Raw genomic sequence first — 17,064 nt, forward strand, 5'->3', positions numbered from 1 at the left:
AATTAATGAAGAAGTATTAACACCCCAGTTTTTAGTGATATTTACCATTACTAGAGTTCTGGATTCACTGAAAAAATGAATTTTGGACTACATGTAACATATTCTCTAACTATAATGTTTTACTATTTCCTAATAGCATGACATCATCTCTAATACCTTTAAATTGTCCTTTGGACATAGAAAAGAAAAGAACTGTGGACCCACAGTACCTCATTAGATGCCCTTGGGACCAGATGTGCTTTGGAATTCAGAATTTTTTGGATTTTAGAAGAGAAATATAGTCTGTGTAACATACGTTATTTAACACTCCAGACTGAAGCACTTTCTAAAGCAAATATATATATAAATATTTACATTAAATGACCCAAAAAAAAATTATAAGTGGTGTCACCAACTGAGGTACGGCTTTGTTGCCAAAGTTTTTTTTAAAAAACTTCCTGAGGCCAGGCGCAGTGGCTCACGCCTGTAATCCCAGCCCTTTGGGAGGCCGAGGCGGGCGGATCACCTGAGGTCAGGAGTTCAAGACCAGCCTGACCAACATGGAGAAACCCTGTCTCTACTGAAAATACAAAAATAAAAAAAAAGCCAGGCGTGGTGGCGGACGCCTGTAGTCCCAGCTACTCGGGAGGCTGAGGCAGGAGAATGGCCTGAACCCGGGAGGCGGAGCTTGCAGTGAGCCGAGATTGCACCACTGCACTCCAGCCTGGGCGACAGAGCAAGACTCCATCTCAAAAAAAAAAAAAAAAACCTTTTTGAATGTTGGAATTGAGGATAAGGAAGTGTAGTGCCGCATCAAGCAGCAGCTTTCACTCATGGTGCCGCCTCCTCTTATTTTTTCCTATTAGTCAGCAAACAGTTTGTTAGAAAGTTTTCTCACTAAGCTTTAGTTACACAAATAAGTATTTGGGGTTTAGAAACCTGTCATCCATTGCAGGCAAACTGATATCAATATCAGATGGGCTATAAAACCTTTTGTTTGTTTTTACGTTTGCCTTGATAAATTATCATATTCTGGCTCTGTTGTTTCATCGTATAGCTTGTTGGTCTTTTTGAACTTAAGATCATCTGTTAGTGGTATATTCTTTGGTAGTGCTTATTGTGCAGAAACAGCTGATGAGCTTCATTCGTCTAGCTTGCTTTGTAGTAGGTTGTGTTCATGCCACGAAGGATGGATAATTACTAACACTTTTGAGAATAAGTATAAGGTTCTGCCACAAGGATCATACACACTCTCTAGTCTCAAAAGCCTCTTTTCCTTAAGATGTGGTAATTCTAGAGCGGGAAAAGCAGCACTGGTTTCTGCTTTAAATCTCACCATTTTCAGGGACTACTGTAAGTAGTAAGAGTTGGACATTACTCCTTGCGTTTTTATCTCTTGAGTATGTAGTATATTAGGAAAAAGTCTGAAGTTTTTGTTGCATGTGATTTTGGTTTGGCTCTTGAGAATTGAATCTACTCAATAACAGCTTAAATCCCACATCATTTTACATAGGAATACTGTGTGGCTTATTATCTTTTAGTTTTGATTTTGTGAAGCGTAATTTTTTATTGCTCTTACTTGGTTTATTCTATCATCTGGAAGAAAACAGACATAACTCAGTCACAAAGATAAGGATCCTTCCACTTTTTTTTTTTTTGAGACAGGATCTTGCTCTGTCTCCCAGGCTGGAGTGCAGTGGTGTAATGTTGGCTCGCCACAACCTCCGCCTCCCGAGTTCAAGTGATTCTCCTGCTTCAGCCTCCCAAGTAGTGGGATTACAGGCATGCACCACTACTCACTGCTAATTTTTATATTTTTAGTAGAGACAGAGTTTCGCCATGTTGGCCAGGCTGGTCTTGATCTCCTGACCTCAAGTGATCCACCTGCCTCAGCCTCCCAAAGTGCTGGGATTACAGGCATGAGCCACACTGTACCCTGCTGATCCTTCAACTTTCAATATGATTAATGTACTATACTTGATTCTTCAATATTTGCAGAGTTCAGAGTATTTTTTTTTGGTTGGCAAAAGCATTATATGTGTCTTGAAAGGATTATATTTGTATAGGAAACTATAGCTGAAGGGTGTGATACTTTTTTTTTTTTTTTTAAGATAAGGTCTCACTTTATTGCCCAGCCTGGAGCACTGTGGTGCAATCATAGCTCACTGCAGCCTTGAACCCCTGTGCTCAAGCAAATCTCCCACCTCAGACTCTGGCATTGCCCAGCTAATTTTTTTTATTTTTTGTAGAGATGGGTCTCACTCTGTTGCCCAGGCTGTTCTTAAACTCCTGGCCTGAAACCATCCTCATTCTTCTGCCTTGGCATCCCAAGGTGCTGGGATTACAGGCATAAGCCACCATGCCCAGCCTGATAAATTTGTTTCAGAAGAAATCAGATTGCTTAAGAATGTGCAGGCAGTAAGCTTTGAATTTGGAAGTACTTTTTAGAACAAGAATTGTGTTTTCTAAAAGAGTGAATTGTGAACTAAAAAGTTAGGGGAGCACATTTCATACCAATAACATCCTACACCCAGATAATACATTTAAACTGTTTTACTTTGATTTCTCCAACCAGTGTTTGGGCTTATATGAGCTATGAAATGCTACCCTAAAAGTAGTGTTTTAAGACGCTTTCTTTCTTCCTTTGGGTTTTTACCCCATCTCAAGCAGAGACGTTCTTGAAAGAAATTAGCCAGCTGTTCTTAAAGCTCTCTGTAATTCATTTTACTTTGTCTTGTTTTAAATTTGAGAGTCAGAACTAGTATTACCAGACTCTCAGAGAGTAGAAACAATCTCCCCCAACACACACACTCACTCTCTCTTCCTTGTTTTCAGAAATACAAACTTTGCATAATTGGTTCTCTTTTCAGAGTGTCCTGTGCAGCACAGCTTTCCTAGTTATATAATGCACTTTTCTTACCACACATGTAAGTGAAAGCTTACTTTAGTCTGACTTGATATTTAGAGAGGAAGATGCCAATTGGGAAGAAGCCTGTCAGTTTGTCGAGCCTGCCCATGACAGGTGGGGTGCGGAGGAGCTTCTCTGGTGACGAAGAGTTGACTCCTCCTCCATATCGAACCCTTCCAGCACAGACAGCCCCGGAGGCCTTCCCACCTCCCAGCACTAGCCGAGAGTTCAGTCCCAGCCTCAAAACAGGTAATTAGTCACATCAGCATCTCAGGTACTTCAGAGGGTAAAAGTACTGGGTAGGGTGGTGGGAGACAAAGCATGGTCTGGCATGACAGATGCTGACTCATTGGATTTTTTTTCTTTTTCTTTCAACTAAAGAATTCATTTCACTAGTCCTTAGTAGTCACTTCACTAAGACCAAACGTCAGGGAAGGATTTTTACTTTGTTTTAAAATAGTTCCGAGCTTCAAATAAGGGTAGTTGGAATTGTGAGACAACTTGGAATATTTCATGGTTTTTTAACATTCCGCATTGCAGAATTGTATGTGACTTGACCTGGGAACAAAGTGTGTCATTAGGGATAAGTCCGATTAAAAAGACAGAAAAGGCTTTGTTCATAACATTTCATAGTGTCTCATTCATGGAAAGGATGTGTTTTCAGTTCCAGTTTAATTTTAGTTTTGGCAGTAACATTGATCACAATCTTAGTTGAATAACAAATTTGGAAATTGAATACCTGCGTAATTTTTTTATTTCCATAAGTTCATGATTATGTATGTATAGTGATTAAGTAGTCAGTGGCATTTGATTTGAGTTTAATTGGTTAGGCCAAGGTAGTAGATTATAAGGAAGACTACAGAAGGCTTTGCCCTTTTTAATTACTAAGAACAAGCATGGTATTATCATAGGGTATGAGGACTTCACTTAGGCATGATGAACTTCAGGCCTGAGTACAGATCAGATCATACAGCTTCAAAGCCAAAGTTATACCTGCTTTGGCATGTGTTCTGCTATATGCTAACTATTGCTTTTAGACTAAATTGTTTTCTCTAATCAGCATTCTTTAAAATGTCTTGTATGTTGAAAACCTAGGTGAGACTTTTGTTACCTAGCTCTGTTTTCTTCTTCTTCTTCTGTTTGCTAATATTTTTGCACCTATGGGGGTTTTCTTGTTTGTTTCCGTTGTTGGTTGTTTGGGGGTTTTCTTTGCCATTTTAGGATACGTTCTTTAGCTTTTCCCTCCTGCACAATGTATTAGGCCACCTTGCCCCCTTCCCACTCTGTTTCTCTGAAGATCACTGTGATATTCTTACATCCAGAGGAAATTACACTACTACTTTTGTATGAAAAACTAATGAGGATTGTAAATCCAATGTTACCTGCTCTTTAACGGAAAAATGTTCAAAGTCTAAAGAGCGTTCCAGTTTCTTTTCTTGTCTAAGTTTTTTTATTTTTGCACTTATTTATGAAATAGTCTTGCATTACTTAATTAAGTATGGATATTGTGAGTTCCAAATATATTTGAGCTTTTGTTGGATCTTGGATGTATTTTCTTTAAGCATGAGGCTGGTTTTGAAGATATATGTCACATTTTGTGATAGGTTACTGGTTCATTTAAAACAGAACATCTGGCACTGGCAAAACCCAAGAATTTAGAGTAGACCTACTAGATGGAAACTACCCGGCCTCCTACGTGACTTCCTTCTTCCACTGGTGTCTATAGTATCTTCTGAGCTAGGGCACAACTGGTGGGGCTTGGTGTGATTTTTCCCTGATGAAACTAAGTAGGGACTGCATTGGTACCTTAACTATCTGAAAGCTATGGTTTAATTAGCGGTTGAGAGAGTTTATTATTTACGAGCTTCGTAGCTGGAAAAATGTGATTTCGGTTAGCTTATCTCCTGAAATGTTAGTGATTAGTGTCAACAGAGTGACTTCCTTCTAAAAACAGAGCTAAGAAAAGGCATTTGTGTGGAAAGTGACTTTCAACCACAGGATTTGTTTTATTTCATCCATCATTTATTGAGAAGGGCTGGAAAGGAGAAATGATTTATGTGAAGATAACCAGACAGGCTTTGTTTTAGATTCCATGAAAACAATGAAACTTTGCATTAAAACATTGCGCATCTGAGTGAATGTTTCACCTTTATCTTGAGTTACTTTTTTTAGCACATCATTTTCATATTTTAACATGACTAGAAGCATAATCCAGAAATTTGTTGTTAGCAGTAATGCATATAGCTTCAGGATAGGCTTTAGAATCTCAACTTACCTTTCTTACTTTTTTTTGAAAAACATGCGTTTGAATGAGCTTGATCTTGAAGCACAGTAATTCTTTTCTCATTCATTTAGCCATCCAGTCATCATAGAACAAGATACTGTTTTAATCAACCTTTTATTGTGGGTACTGCACCTTTAATGAAACTTGGGTTTTGTTTTCCTTTCCATGTATGTATTTTCTCCGTATTGTTAAAATGGCCCTCATGCTGAATGACTGCACGCTGGCTAGATTTGAAGGATAACTGTCATACATTTGATGTCATTCCTCATAAAAGCATTTTTATTTATATTAAGTAATTTTTTTAATGAAAGGAAGAACTAACTGCACAGTCTCGTTTGCTGTACCTTTGAACAGTCTGATGGGTGTTTGCTATGATTATATGCATAACGTATTCACTTTTCTGTCTTTGGCCTGTTAAATTTTTGATCACCAGTGCCAAAACCAGTACCAAATAAAATAAATTGCCATCTCTCAAAAGATTATTCTTGGCCAGGCGCAGTGGCTCACGCCTGTAATCCCAGCACTTTGGGAGGCTGAGGCAGGTGGATCACCTGAGATCAGCCTAGCCAAATGAGGAAACCAAATTCGAAACCAGCCTGGCCAAAATGAGGAAACCTCATCTCTACTAAAAATACAAAAATTAGCCAGGTGTGGTGGTACACGCCTGTAATCCCAGCTACTTGGGAGGCTAAGGCAGGAGAATCACTTGAACCTGGGAGGGGGAGGTTGCAGTGAGCTGAAATTGTGCCACTGCATTCCAGCCTAGGCAACAGAGCGAGACTATCTTAAAAAAAAAAAAAAAAAAAAAAGATTATTCTTTAAATTAGCAAGTAAGATGTCAGCAGCCATTATTTTTAAACTAATTGCTTGTAACTAAAATCAAGACATGGGCGAGGCACATCTTTTACTTTGTCTTGTTTTAAATTTGAGAGTCAGAACTAGTATTACCAGCCTCTCGAAGAGTAGAAACAATCTCTACAAAGTATAATCCCAGCACTTTGGAAGGCTGAGGTGGGAGGATCACGAGGTCAGTAGTTCAAGACCAGCCTCACCAACATGGTGAAACCCCATCTCTACTAAAAAAATAAAGACATGAAGTATTTTTCTGACTGTACTATTTGACTTTAAAAGTTGTAACAAATTTAATATTGTTCCACATGACGACACTGCCATTCCTTCATGAAAAACTTAAATGGCATACTACCTATCCAGATACTCTGCTGAGTTCTCATTCTCCTCATCAATTGACTTTTTTCTCTGTATGAGCAGTTTCCAATTTACATCCCATATATATGTATCCTCTCACTTCATTTGTTAATGAAAAGATACATAATAGAGAAAAACGGAGAACTTTTACTCTTGATCTGGAGCCAGATGCCTGCAGGGGCTGGTGGTTACCTGTGTGAGTATTGTGGGCAACCTGGGCAGTGAGCTCTGTGGTGGACAGAGATCTCAGGCTGCCCAGATTAAGGGGGTAGTAAGTAGCCAGTCAGTTCCCAATGATCACAGCTCTTTAAGGATGCTGCACTCATGTTTCCAAGTCTATCTACTTTTCAGATTTTCATGTGAAATCTCTTGTATGGAAATACTCAGTCAAATATGTAAAGAACCATTCAAATGTATAAAGAGGCCAGGCGCGGTGGCTCACGCCTGTAATCCAAACACTTTGGGAGGCCAAGGTGGGTGGATCACATTTGGCTAGGAGTTCAAGACCAGCCTGGCCAACATGGCAAAACCCCATCTCTACTAAAAATACAAAAGAATTAGCCAGGCTTGGTGGCGCACACCTGTAATCCCAGCCACTCGGGAGGCTGAGGCATGAGAATCACTTGAACGCGGGAGGCAGAAGTTGCAGTAAGCTGAGATCACACCACTGCACTCCAGCCTGGGTGATGGAGTAAGACTGTGTCTCAAAAATAAAAAATAAAAAAGCACAGGGCCCAGGCAGGGGTGGAAAAAGCAGTTTCTGACTTCTGATTTAGCAGATCCATGTATGCTAAAGAAGTTGGGAAAGAAGGTAGCATTGCTCACCATGGGACTAGATTCCAGTGGATGTGTTAGCACAAAAGACCGCCTCATCTGTTCTTTAAATTATTTGAGCTCAACTTTGGTTAGACAGTAACTTTCTCGCTCTGTCGCCCAGGCTGGAGCGCAGTGGCACCATCTTGGCTCACTGCAATTTCCGCCTCCCGGGTTCACGCCATTCTCCTGCCTCAGCCTCCCAAGTAGCTGGGACTACAGGCACCCACCACCATACCTGGCTAATTTTTTTGTATTTTTTAGTAGAGATGGGGTTTCACCATGTTAGCCAGGGTGGTCTCAATCTCTTGACCTCGCGATCCGCCCGTCTCGGCCTCCCAAAGTGCTGGGATTACAGGCTTGAGCCACTGCGCCCAGCCAGACAGTAACTTTAAGAAACCCGAACACAGCCAGGCGTGGTGGCTCACGCCTGTAATCCCAGCACTTTGGGGATGTGAAACTGAAAAACTGTTTTCCATACTAAAGACCTACAGAAACATGGCTATACTGTTAATCTGTTTTCGTTAAAGAATAAGTCATCAGATAAGAACTCAGGCAGGCACTCAGCATTGAACTGGCCCCCTGCCTTGTCCTCCCACATAGCTGGGACTGTAAGCATTAGCCACCACACTCGGCTCAGGAGTTTAATATTCGTTTTTCTTCGTAGGAGAAGAGGTGTACGCAGGGTCTCACTCTGTCACTCAGGCTAGAGTGCAATGACACAATCATAGGTCACTGTAATCTCGATCTCCTGGGCTCCAGCAATCCTCCTGCCTCAGTCCTGAGTAGCTGGGACTACAGGCTTGCACAGCCATACCCAGCTTTTTTTGTTTGTGTTTTGTAGAGCTGGGGATTTGCTACATTGCCCAGGCTGCTACCACATCCAGCCCAGATTTACTTTTTTAAAATGTATGTTACATCCTTATATAATTTATAATTTTTTTAATGTTTTGATTTAACATCAGATTTATATCTTTTTCTTCAGATAATGTTTTTAATAAAAGTACTCCTTGGGGCCAGGCGCAGTGGCTCACACCTGTAATCCCAGCACTTTGGGAGGCTGAGGCGGGCGGATCACGAGGTCAAGAGATTGAGACCATCCTGGCCAACATGATGAAACCCTGTCTCTACTAAAAATACAAAAATTAGCTGGGCGTGGTGGTGGGCGCCTGTAGTCCCAGCTACTCGGGGCAGGGGGGAGGAGGAGGGGGCGAGGTGCTGAGGCAGGAGAATCGCTTGAACCCAGGAAGCAGAGGTTGCAGTGAGCCGAGATCACACCACTGCACTCCAGCCTGGCTACAGAGTGAGACTCCGTCTCAAAAAAAAAACTCCTTGGGATTAATAATATATTAAAGTCATATTTATTGTGTTGGTAATTAAGATTGTACTTAAGAGGCCGGGCGCAGTGGCTCACGCCTGTAATCCCCAGACTTTGGGAGGCCAAGGCGGGTAGATCACAAGGTCAGGAGATCGAGATCATCCTGGCCAATATGGTAAACCACATCTCTACTAAAATACAAAAAATTAGCCAGGTGTGGTGGTATGTGCCTGTAGTCCCAGCTACTTGGGAGGTTGAGGCAGGAGAATCGCTTGAACCGGGAAGCGGAGGTTGCAGTGAGCCGAGTTTGCTCCACTGCACTCCAGCCTGATGACAGAGCAAGACTCCATCTCAGAAAAAAAAGATTGTACTTAAGAACCATGAAAGAACTACATCATTGTTTGTACAAACATTGACATAAAAGTGAATACTTGATCACAAAATTCTCATCCCAGTCAGATTAGTGAGCACCATTACCCTGAACATTTCATTGAAGATGTCCATTGTGCAGTGTGCATTATGCAGTACTGTTCCTTTCCAGAATGTTTCTTAACTGCTAATGTACTTGAAAATTAAAATTAACTGAATGCTCGTACTTTAGGGACTTAACTTGAAGTTACTGAAGAAATGAAGAAGTCTTAATAACTGTGAAACTGATGGAACATGAAGATCATAGGCAATCTGAGTACTCTAGAGAGCCTTAATGCCCATATGTTTCTCTCTCCCATTCAGTGACGACACTGCAGCTGAAGGAGGAGTTGCTGGATGGAGAGGACTATAATTTCCTCCAAGGAGCGTCTGATCAGGAAAGCAATGGCTCTGCCAACTTCTACATCAAACAAGAGCCATGAGGTGGCTCAGAAACTGAGGGCGAGAGGGGAAGGATTTTACACAGGACTGATTTATAATCAATCCAGCTGTACAGGGGGCTATTCTACTGGGACATTTTGCTAAACATAGAAGATTTCAGTTCCACATTTTTCAGGTGGGTGGGGAAACTATTTTAGTCGGGGGGGTGGGGTGGGAAATTTTCAATTTATAAAGATGGACAATTTTTGTGTTGTATTTGAAGCTTTTGAAAGAATTTTGTAATATTTTCCAACTTTGGATTTATGTGCATTGTTAACAAGAACTGAAATTCTAACTTTTTTGGTAAGATTAAAGTTTAGGTAGCAGGATTGAAGGAAATGATTTAAGAAGGATATAGGTGTTAAATGCAAATGAACTGTCATTACAAATGAACCTTTTTGGTACCTGTTGGGAGATTTTGGGATTTTTTAGAAGTTAGGCCAGTCACATCTCCAGCTTCCTTTGCTGCAGAAATATGCAACTGAACTCCTCATGGAGGGGAGGGGTCATCACCACACAGGTCATGGAAGGGGTCATTATTTCTGCTTGTTGGCATTTTATTGCAGCCCATTTTAAATGTTTGTACAGAAATATTTTTCATTCTGTGAAAATTTATTTGGAGTTCTATACGAAACTGGAAGAACTCTGGATACTTTTATATGTTCTCTTTTAATTAAAAAAATGATTAGAATTATCCTAACACTAAAGTGTTAAACTGGAATGGTTGACAGGATATACAGGATCTCAGTCTACACATTGAGGGGTTGGGGAAAATGCAATGTTGTTCTGAGTTTATTTTCCTTTCTAAAAAAATACCCCACGAAAGGGATTCTGATCAGTTCTCTGCCATTTCCCTCTGTCTGTGAAATAACAACTTGGTATAACCACAACCAAAAACAGATGTTCTGTATTAGGAGAATCGAATCGAAAGTTACTCAAAGTCAAAATAAGTTTAGATTTCAAAATCATTCCAGCTCTGCTTTTATCTGTCCTGGATTTGGTAGAAAACTAATTTGAAAGAGAATTTAATTTTCTTAAAATTCCGTATATATATATATGATTGTCTTTAATTGTATTCAGGATTTATTTTAATAATAACTGATTTGGACCATGTTGAACATTCCCTGTTTTAAAATTCACATGACTTCCTTTTTAAAAAAAAAAGGATACAAGGGTAAATTGGTGAAAGGTTTGCTCTCTGCATTTTCTAACTTTCTACTGAGTTGTGACTGAATGAGAGCTCTCTAGCGTTTACCAGTGAGGTTCATAAACTAAACTCTCAGGAATTAATTGCATCTGTTCTAGAAGTGCTTCTGGGTCTTAGCCTGGCCTCTTCAGAGTGGTAATATTGACCATCTCCTCTGGAATATAGGTAGGGCTAATTAGAAATTAATCAAAATGATTAACCTCTACAGTCCTTCAGCCTATGGAATGCTTTAAAAAATGTTAATGGAAAGCCCCAGGAGACCATTTTAGGTAAGATTTTTGTTTGAATTTTAAAATGCATAGAACGTTTAAAAAAAAAACCAGCAATTTATTTTCTAAAATATTGCTCTACTTTTGGGAATAATAGCATTGGTAATACGCACAGGTTTACCTCATTCTATGCAAGAGGGGTTAATAACATAAGGTTTTATAATAGCTACTGGAAGTAAAATTTGTTACTTTATAGTGTAAGAATGTATGGAATCGCATGTCACCATTTCTTAATACTGACTCTTTAGGGGCATAAATGCAGATCACATCAACGCAAGTTGATTCTCATGTGTCAAATATATGTGAATTCAGCTGTTAAATTACTGGATATTTATCTTAACATTGCTGAGAGGGACCTACTGTAAATGTGACATCCTCACACTTCCCATATCTTTAACTTTGAAAAATCTTCTCGTAAACTTAAAAGCCTGGAAGTATTCCAAAGCAAGGGTTACAGCAGTCTTTATTCTCAGGCTCACTGAATTAAACCCAGGACTAATTCCACAGCACAGGCACAAGAATCCTGTTGTATGGTGTACTCTGCCAGTACCTTGGATTTAGGAGCTCCATGGGGAACTGAATAAACCAGGAGAGAGAGGATTTGGAGCTAGTCAGTCCTGGTAATCTATGAAATGCTCATTTATACCCCGGTTTCATAAGCTTCCAATTCTATAGCAAACCCAGGCTCTGAGTGTTCTAGAATTCCCTAATTCATGAAGTGTTTCTTGTCTTGATCCCTTGACCAACAGTTGAAGGTTGGTAAGGACTTTCCTACAGTCTAAACACAACCTAAAGCGCTCTTTCATTGTTCACACACTAACTCCTCCTGCTGACGAACCGAAAAATAATTAATGCAGAGGAGATTTATGTCTTAGCCATAACTCCAGTTGTACAACTCAATCGCCCCATTCTCTTTTACGGTTCAAAACTGCTGACCTTGGGTTTTTGTTTTTGTTTTGTTTTGTTTTTCCTGTTAGGATTTATTTGGGGACTTTTGGTAGTGTAAACTCTTTAACCTTTTCCTTGCTGTGTATGAGGAAAGCTAAAGCTGTTATCAACTTCTTATTCTACGATACTAACACGGGTTTTCAGTGTTTGTTTGTTTTGATTATTATTATTTTGCGTGATGTGAATACCCTCTCCCATCAATATTTGTATTATGGTGCTATATATTGGTAATGATCCTTTAATATTGGGAAGGGATTTTAAAAATACTGTGATTAAACTGGGTTTCTTCCTTTGATTTTCATATTTTAAATAAAGCCACAGTCATTTATACAAAAGAAAAGCATCTGTCCCTGGGCAAATCTTTTGAGGACAGAGGTCAAAGTAAACTGCATAAGGTTTTTACATCATTTCTCTATGTATTTGATATAGAAATCAATATCTGTACAAATTTAATCTTTTATTTTCTTGGTAACTCGTGATCATTGAGAAAGTGTTTGAAACTTTCTCATGAAGTGTATATATAATGGCGTGAAAAATTCCTTTGGAAAAATTTATGTTCCTTTCATTTTTACCAAATTGCAAATTTTCAGCATGGATGTGAAAAGCATTAAAATTATAACTTTGTGTACAAGATGAAAATAATTCACTAAATTTGCCCTTTTTTACACAAAATAAAATGTTAAAGTTAAGCTGGATTTGAGCAGTTCTTTAATATGCTTTGGTTTGGGGGGTTGCTTTTCTATTGCATGCCCTCTATAAGCAGTCAGAGACCCCTATGAAAGTTGGATCCGTCCCTTCCTCTAACAAGGGGTAGCAGGCACATGAGTGCTGTGAGGAAGAATTTACCACTTGCTGGTGAGGGAGCCAAGAGTAGTATGGTTAGACATAGGGACGAGGTTACATTGGAGGTGGGATTGCAGGGGCAGGGAGGGAAAGGGCAAAAACCACAGCAGGAGCCGAGGTGAACAGGGACCTTTATGGGGAAATTAAATCATCTGAGCTAGAACATCATGTTTCGGGGTTGGCATGCTTAGTAGGAGACTTTTTTTTTTTTTTTTTTTTTGAGATGGAGTCTCACTCTATCACCCAGGCTGGAATACAATGGTGCAATCTTGGCTCACTGCAACCTCCACCTCCCATGTTCACGCCATTCTCCTGCCTCAGCCTCCTGAGTAGGTGGGACTACAGGCGCTCACCACCACGCCCAGCTAATTTTTTCTATTTTTAGTAGAGACGAGGTTTCACCATGTTAGCCAGGATGGTCTCAGTCTCCTGACCTCGTGATCCACCCGCCTCAGCCTCCCAGAGTGCTGGGATTACAGGCATGAGCCACCACGCCCCGGCTAGTAGAAGCCTTTTTTTAACTCCGTTAACCTCAGCAGCAAAGTGAATCAGATGTAAATAAAGTATCCCAGCTAACTCCCTTAACATTACAAGGGAATGCCAAAAAGCCCTCCTTTTCCAACAGCTGGCTCTTTGGAAAATTATTCAACTTTTACTGCAGATGCAGTTGGTAGAGATTTTTATGAATTGGGAAAGGATATGTAAGACAGTAATGAGATGGACTGGGTCTCTTCAGGGATTAATGTCATTCTTTAGAAAAATATAACGCATTCCAAGAAAAAAGCCTAATTTCTGCCCTATTTTCTACCTTAATTGGTTTGAACAGTTGCCATAGTAAGCTGGAATTCCTAGGTTGGTGCTTATTTACTATCCCATGAGTTTTGACAAATACATACGTATATATTTATATATATGGGTTTTTTGCTTTTTTTTTTTTTTTTTTTTTTTTTTTTTGAGAAGGAGTCTCACTCTGTCACCAGGCTGGAGTGCAGTGGCATGATCTCGGCTCACTGTAGCCTCTGCCTCCTGGGTTCAAGTGATTCTCCTGCCTCACTTGAGTACAGGCACACACCACCACACCCAGCTAATTTTTATATTTTTAGTGGAGATGGGGTTTCACAATTGTTGGCCAGGAAGGCCTTGATCTCTTGACTTCATGATCCGCCTGCCTCAGCAGCCTCCCAAAGTGCTGGGAATACAGGCATGAGCCACTGCACCTAGCTTTTTTTTTTTTTTTTTTGAGATGGAGTCTCACACTGTCACCCAGTGCAATGGCACGATCTCAGCTCACTGCAACCTCCGTCTTCTAGGTTCCAGCAATTCTCCTGCCCCAGCCTCCTGAGTAGCTGGGACTACAGGCACATGCCACCACGCCCGGCTAATTTTTGTATTTTTTAGTAGAGCTGGAGTTTCACCATATTGGCCAGGTTGTCTTGAACTCATGACCTCGCGATCTGTCTGCCTCAGCCTCCCAAAGTGCTGGGATTACAGGCATGAGGCACCACACCTGGCCAGATATATTTCTTGAAACCATTACATGCCTCTTGGGAAACTAGTTATGCCCAGAAACAAGTGTCTCAAGAACTCAAGGGATGTTCCTGCCTTGGCCTCCCAAAGTGCTGGGATTACAAGGCATGAGCCACTGCATCCAGCCAAGATAATGCATTTTAAATAATAATGTACTTTCACTATTTTTTTTTTAAGTTTATTGAAAGCATGAGATGTTCTGAATGATATGTCATTTTCAGCCAGGCGCAGTGACTCATGCCTGTAATCCTAACACTTTGGGAGGCCAAGGTGGGCAGATTGCTTGAGACCAACCTGGCCAACATGGTGAAAGAGCATCTCTACGAAAACTATAAAACTTAGCCGCGCGGATTTGTACACACCTGTAGTCCCAGCTTCTTGGGTGACTGAAGCACGAGAATCACTTGAACCCAGGAGGCAGAGGCTGCAGTGAACTGAGTGAGACACTGCTCTCCAGCCTGGGCAACAGAGCCGAGACTCTGTCTCTCAAATAAATAAATGAGGTGATACTTTCACACACCTAGCTGGTGCAGGATTAGGACCTAAACCAAGCCTACTCCAGAGGCAGTACTTTTTTTTTTTTTTTTTTTTTTTGAGACGGAGTTTTGCTCTTGTTGCCCAGGCCGGAGTGCAGTGGCACGATCTCGGCTCACTGCAATGTCCACCTCGCGGGTTCAAGTGATTCCCCTGCCTCAGCCTCCCAAATAGCTAGGATTACAGGCATGCACCACCACGCCCTGCTAATTTTGTATTTTTAGTAGAGACAAGGTTTCACCATATTGGTCAGGCTGGTCTTGACTCCTGACTTCAGGTGATCTGCCTGGCTCGGCCTCCCAAAGTGCTGGGATTACAGTTGTGAGCCACTGCACCCAGCCCAGAGGCAGTAACTTTCAATCTCACCCTAGTCTACTCCGTATTTCTCATTTAGTTCTAACAAATTGAGTGCTAACATCCAAAGCCTTACTCATCTTTCACCACTACAGGTTGATGTCACTTACCCTCCAAACTCACTTCCTCACATCACTTGGGAAAGTATTTAAAGACAGATTTAAAAAAAAAAAAAAAAAAAAAAGGCCAGGCACGGTGGCTTACGCCTGTAATCCCAGCACTTTGGGAGGCCGAGTTGGGTGGATCACAAAGTCAGGAGTTCAAGACCAGCCTGGCCAACATAGTGAAACTCCGTCTTTACTAAAAATACAAAAAAAATTAGCCGGGCGTGGTAGCGGGTGCCTGTAATCCCTGCTACTCAGGAGGCTAAGGCGGTGAATAACTTGAATCTGGGAGGCAGAGGTTGCAGTGAGCCGAGGTCACACCACTGCACTCCAGCCCAGGCGACAGTGCAAGACTCCGTCTCCAAAAAAAAAAAAAAAAAGGCAGTAAAGCATAGTGGCCGTGGGCATGGAGTCTGAAGACAGCGCTCGGGTTGGAAACTGGCACCTCCTCCACTGGCTAGTTATGTAACTTGGCTCAGTTTCCTCCATTGTAAAATGGGGATACTGGTGCCAGCCTCCCAAGAGTCATGAAGATGCAATGAATGCATGTATATAAAGTTCTTTGAACAGCCCTGGCAGAGTAAACCCATGCTTTGCTGCTGCTCCTAACCCAGGTACCTCCACCAGCATGCATAAGTGTCACCAGGGAGCACAGTGAAATGCAGGTGCTCAGGCCCTGCCCCAGACTCTTAAGATGTTTATATTGGCCGGGCGCGGTGGCTCACGCCTGTAATCCCAGCACTTTGGGAGGCCGAGGCGGGCGGATCACAAGGTCAGGAGATCGAGACCACGGTGAAACCCCGTCTCTACTAAAAATACAAAAAATGAGCCAGGCGCAGTTGTGGGCGCCTGTAGTCCCAGCTACTCGGGAGGCTGAGGCAGGAGAATGGCGTGAACCCGGGAGGCGGAGCTTGCAGTGAGCCGAGATCGCGCCACTGCACTCCAGCCTGGGCGACAGAGCGAGACTCCGTCTCAAAAAAAAAAAAAAAAAAAAGATGTTTATATTAAACTTCTGCTTAACTGTGATGAGAATGTAGCATATATAAACATATATGAATTATATTTGAAATTGAGGAATGATTTTTAAAATGTTAAACTTATTACCAATTGTTGACTAGAAACTAGAATCTTTACACTTTCTTTTTTGTACTAAAGCATTAAAAGTATTTCTTACTTCATTCCAAAGGAAAATTGAGCTGTTTTCTCTCTACTCTGTCAGTGACCTCAACACTTCTGACACTAGATGTAAGGGGGCTGTTTCCCTTCACACTGAGCAGCTCTCCACCAGACACCAGCTGGGGGTCCTCTCCTACAATTCTGATGCTGTCTACCTGAAGTCAGATCCCACACGTTAAGGACTCCGGCCCCCAAGACTGCCCGTATTTCAAATGCCAGTTGCAAGCCCCAGCTTATGACTTTGTTCTTCTGACCAATTGGCTATAAACTAAGGGTTCCCATGACCCCCTTCTTAGATTGAGTTAATTTGCTAGAGGATCATAGAACTCAGGGAACCACTACTTACATGTATTGGTTTAATAAAGGATATAGCTGGGCACAGTGGTGTGCATCTGTGATCCCAGGTACTCACGAGGGTGAGTGGGGGGTACTGCTTGAGCCGGGAGTTCAAGGCTTAGCCTGGACAACATAGCGAAACCCCCATGTCTAAAAAATAAGGGATATAGATAGACCAGATGCATGGGGCAGGGTATATGGAAAATGGCATGGAGCTACACTCTCAGAGTGTCCCACCCTCCAAGCACCTCAGCAATCTGGAAGCTCCCCAAACCCTATTCTGGGGTTTTACGGAGGCTTCATTACATAGGCATGATTGATGGCATAATTGGCCACTGGTGAGCAATTGAACTTTAGCCCCTCTCCTCTTCTTGGAGGTTGTAGGGAGGCTATCCAGGAGCACCCACAG

General features: G+C 41.4%; 1 protein-coding gene and 1 long non-coding RNA gene across 50 annotated transcripts in view; one reads left to right on the top strand and one right to left on the bottom strand.

Moving 5' to 3' along the window:
* MBTD1 (mbt domain containing 1) overlaps positions 1 to 12,470 on the top strand; it is an 84,964-nt gene extending 72,494 nt beyond the window's left edge. For 39 of the 49 annotated variants that reach the window (XM_015119253.3, XM_028836340.2, XM_028836341.2 and 36 more), the window contains 2 exons: positions 2,945 to 3,136; positions 9,241 to 12,470. In XM_015119253.3, coding sequence (XP_014974739.1) covers positions 2,945 to 3,136; positions 9,241 to 9,359 — 311 coding nt within the window. In that variant the 3' untranslated portion in view covers positions 9,360 to 12,470. The remainder of the gene's footprint in view (positions 1 to 2,944; positions 3,137 to 9,240) is intronic. The other 10 variants (XM_028836342.2, XM_028836344.2, XM_077971109.1 and 7 more) reach the window with 1 other exon arrangement.
* On the bottom strand, positions 2,477 to 8,270 carry LOC144335588 (uncharacterized). The gene is made up of 2 exons (XR_013406513.1): positions 7,547 to 8,270; positions 2,477 to 5,655 (listed from the first exon to the last, which is right to left on the bottom strand). It is a non-coding gene; the product is annotated as an uncharacterized LOC144335588 (long non-coding RNA).
* Positions 12,471 to 17,064: the final 4,594 nt, after the last annotated feature.

Source organism: Macaca mulatta, chromosome 16 (genome assembly GCF_049350105.2).
Source record: "Macaca mulatta isolate MMU2019108-1 chromosome 16, T2T-MMU8v2.0, whole genome shotgun sequence".
In the NCBI taxonomy this organism is placed as follows: Eukaryota; Metazoa; Chordata; class Mammalia; order Primates; family Cercopithecidae; genus Macaca; species Macaca mulatta.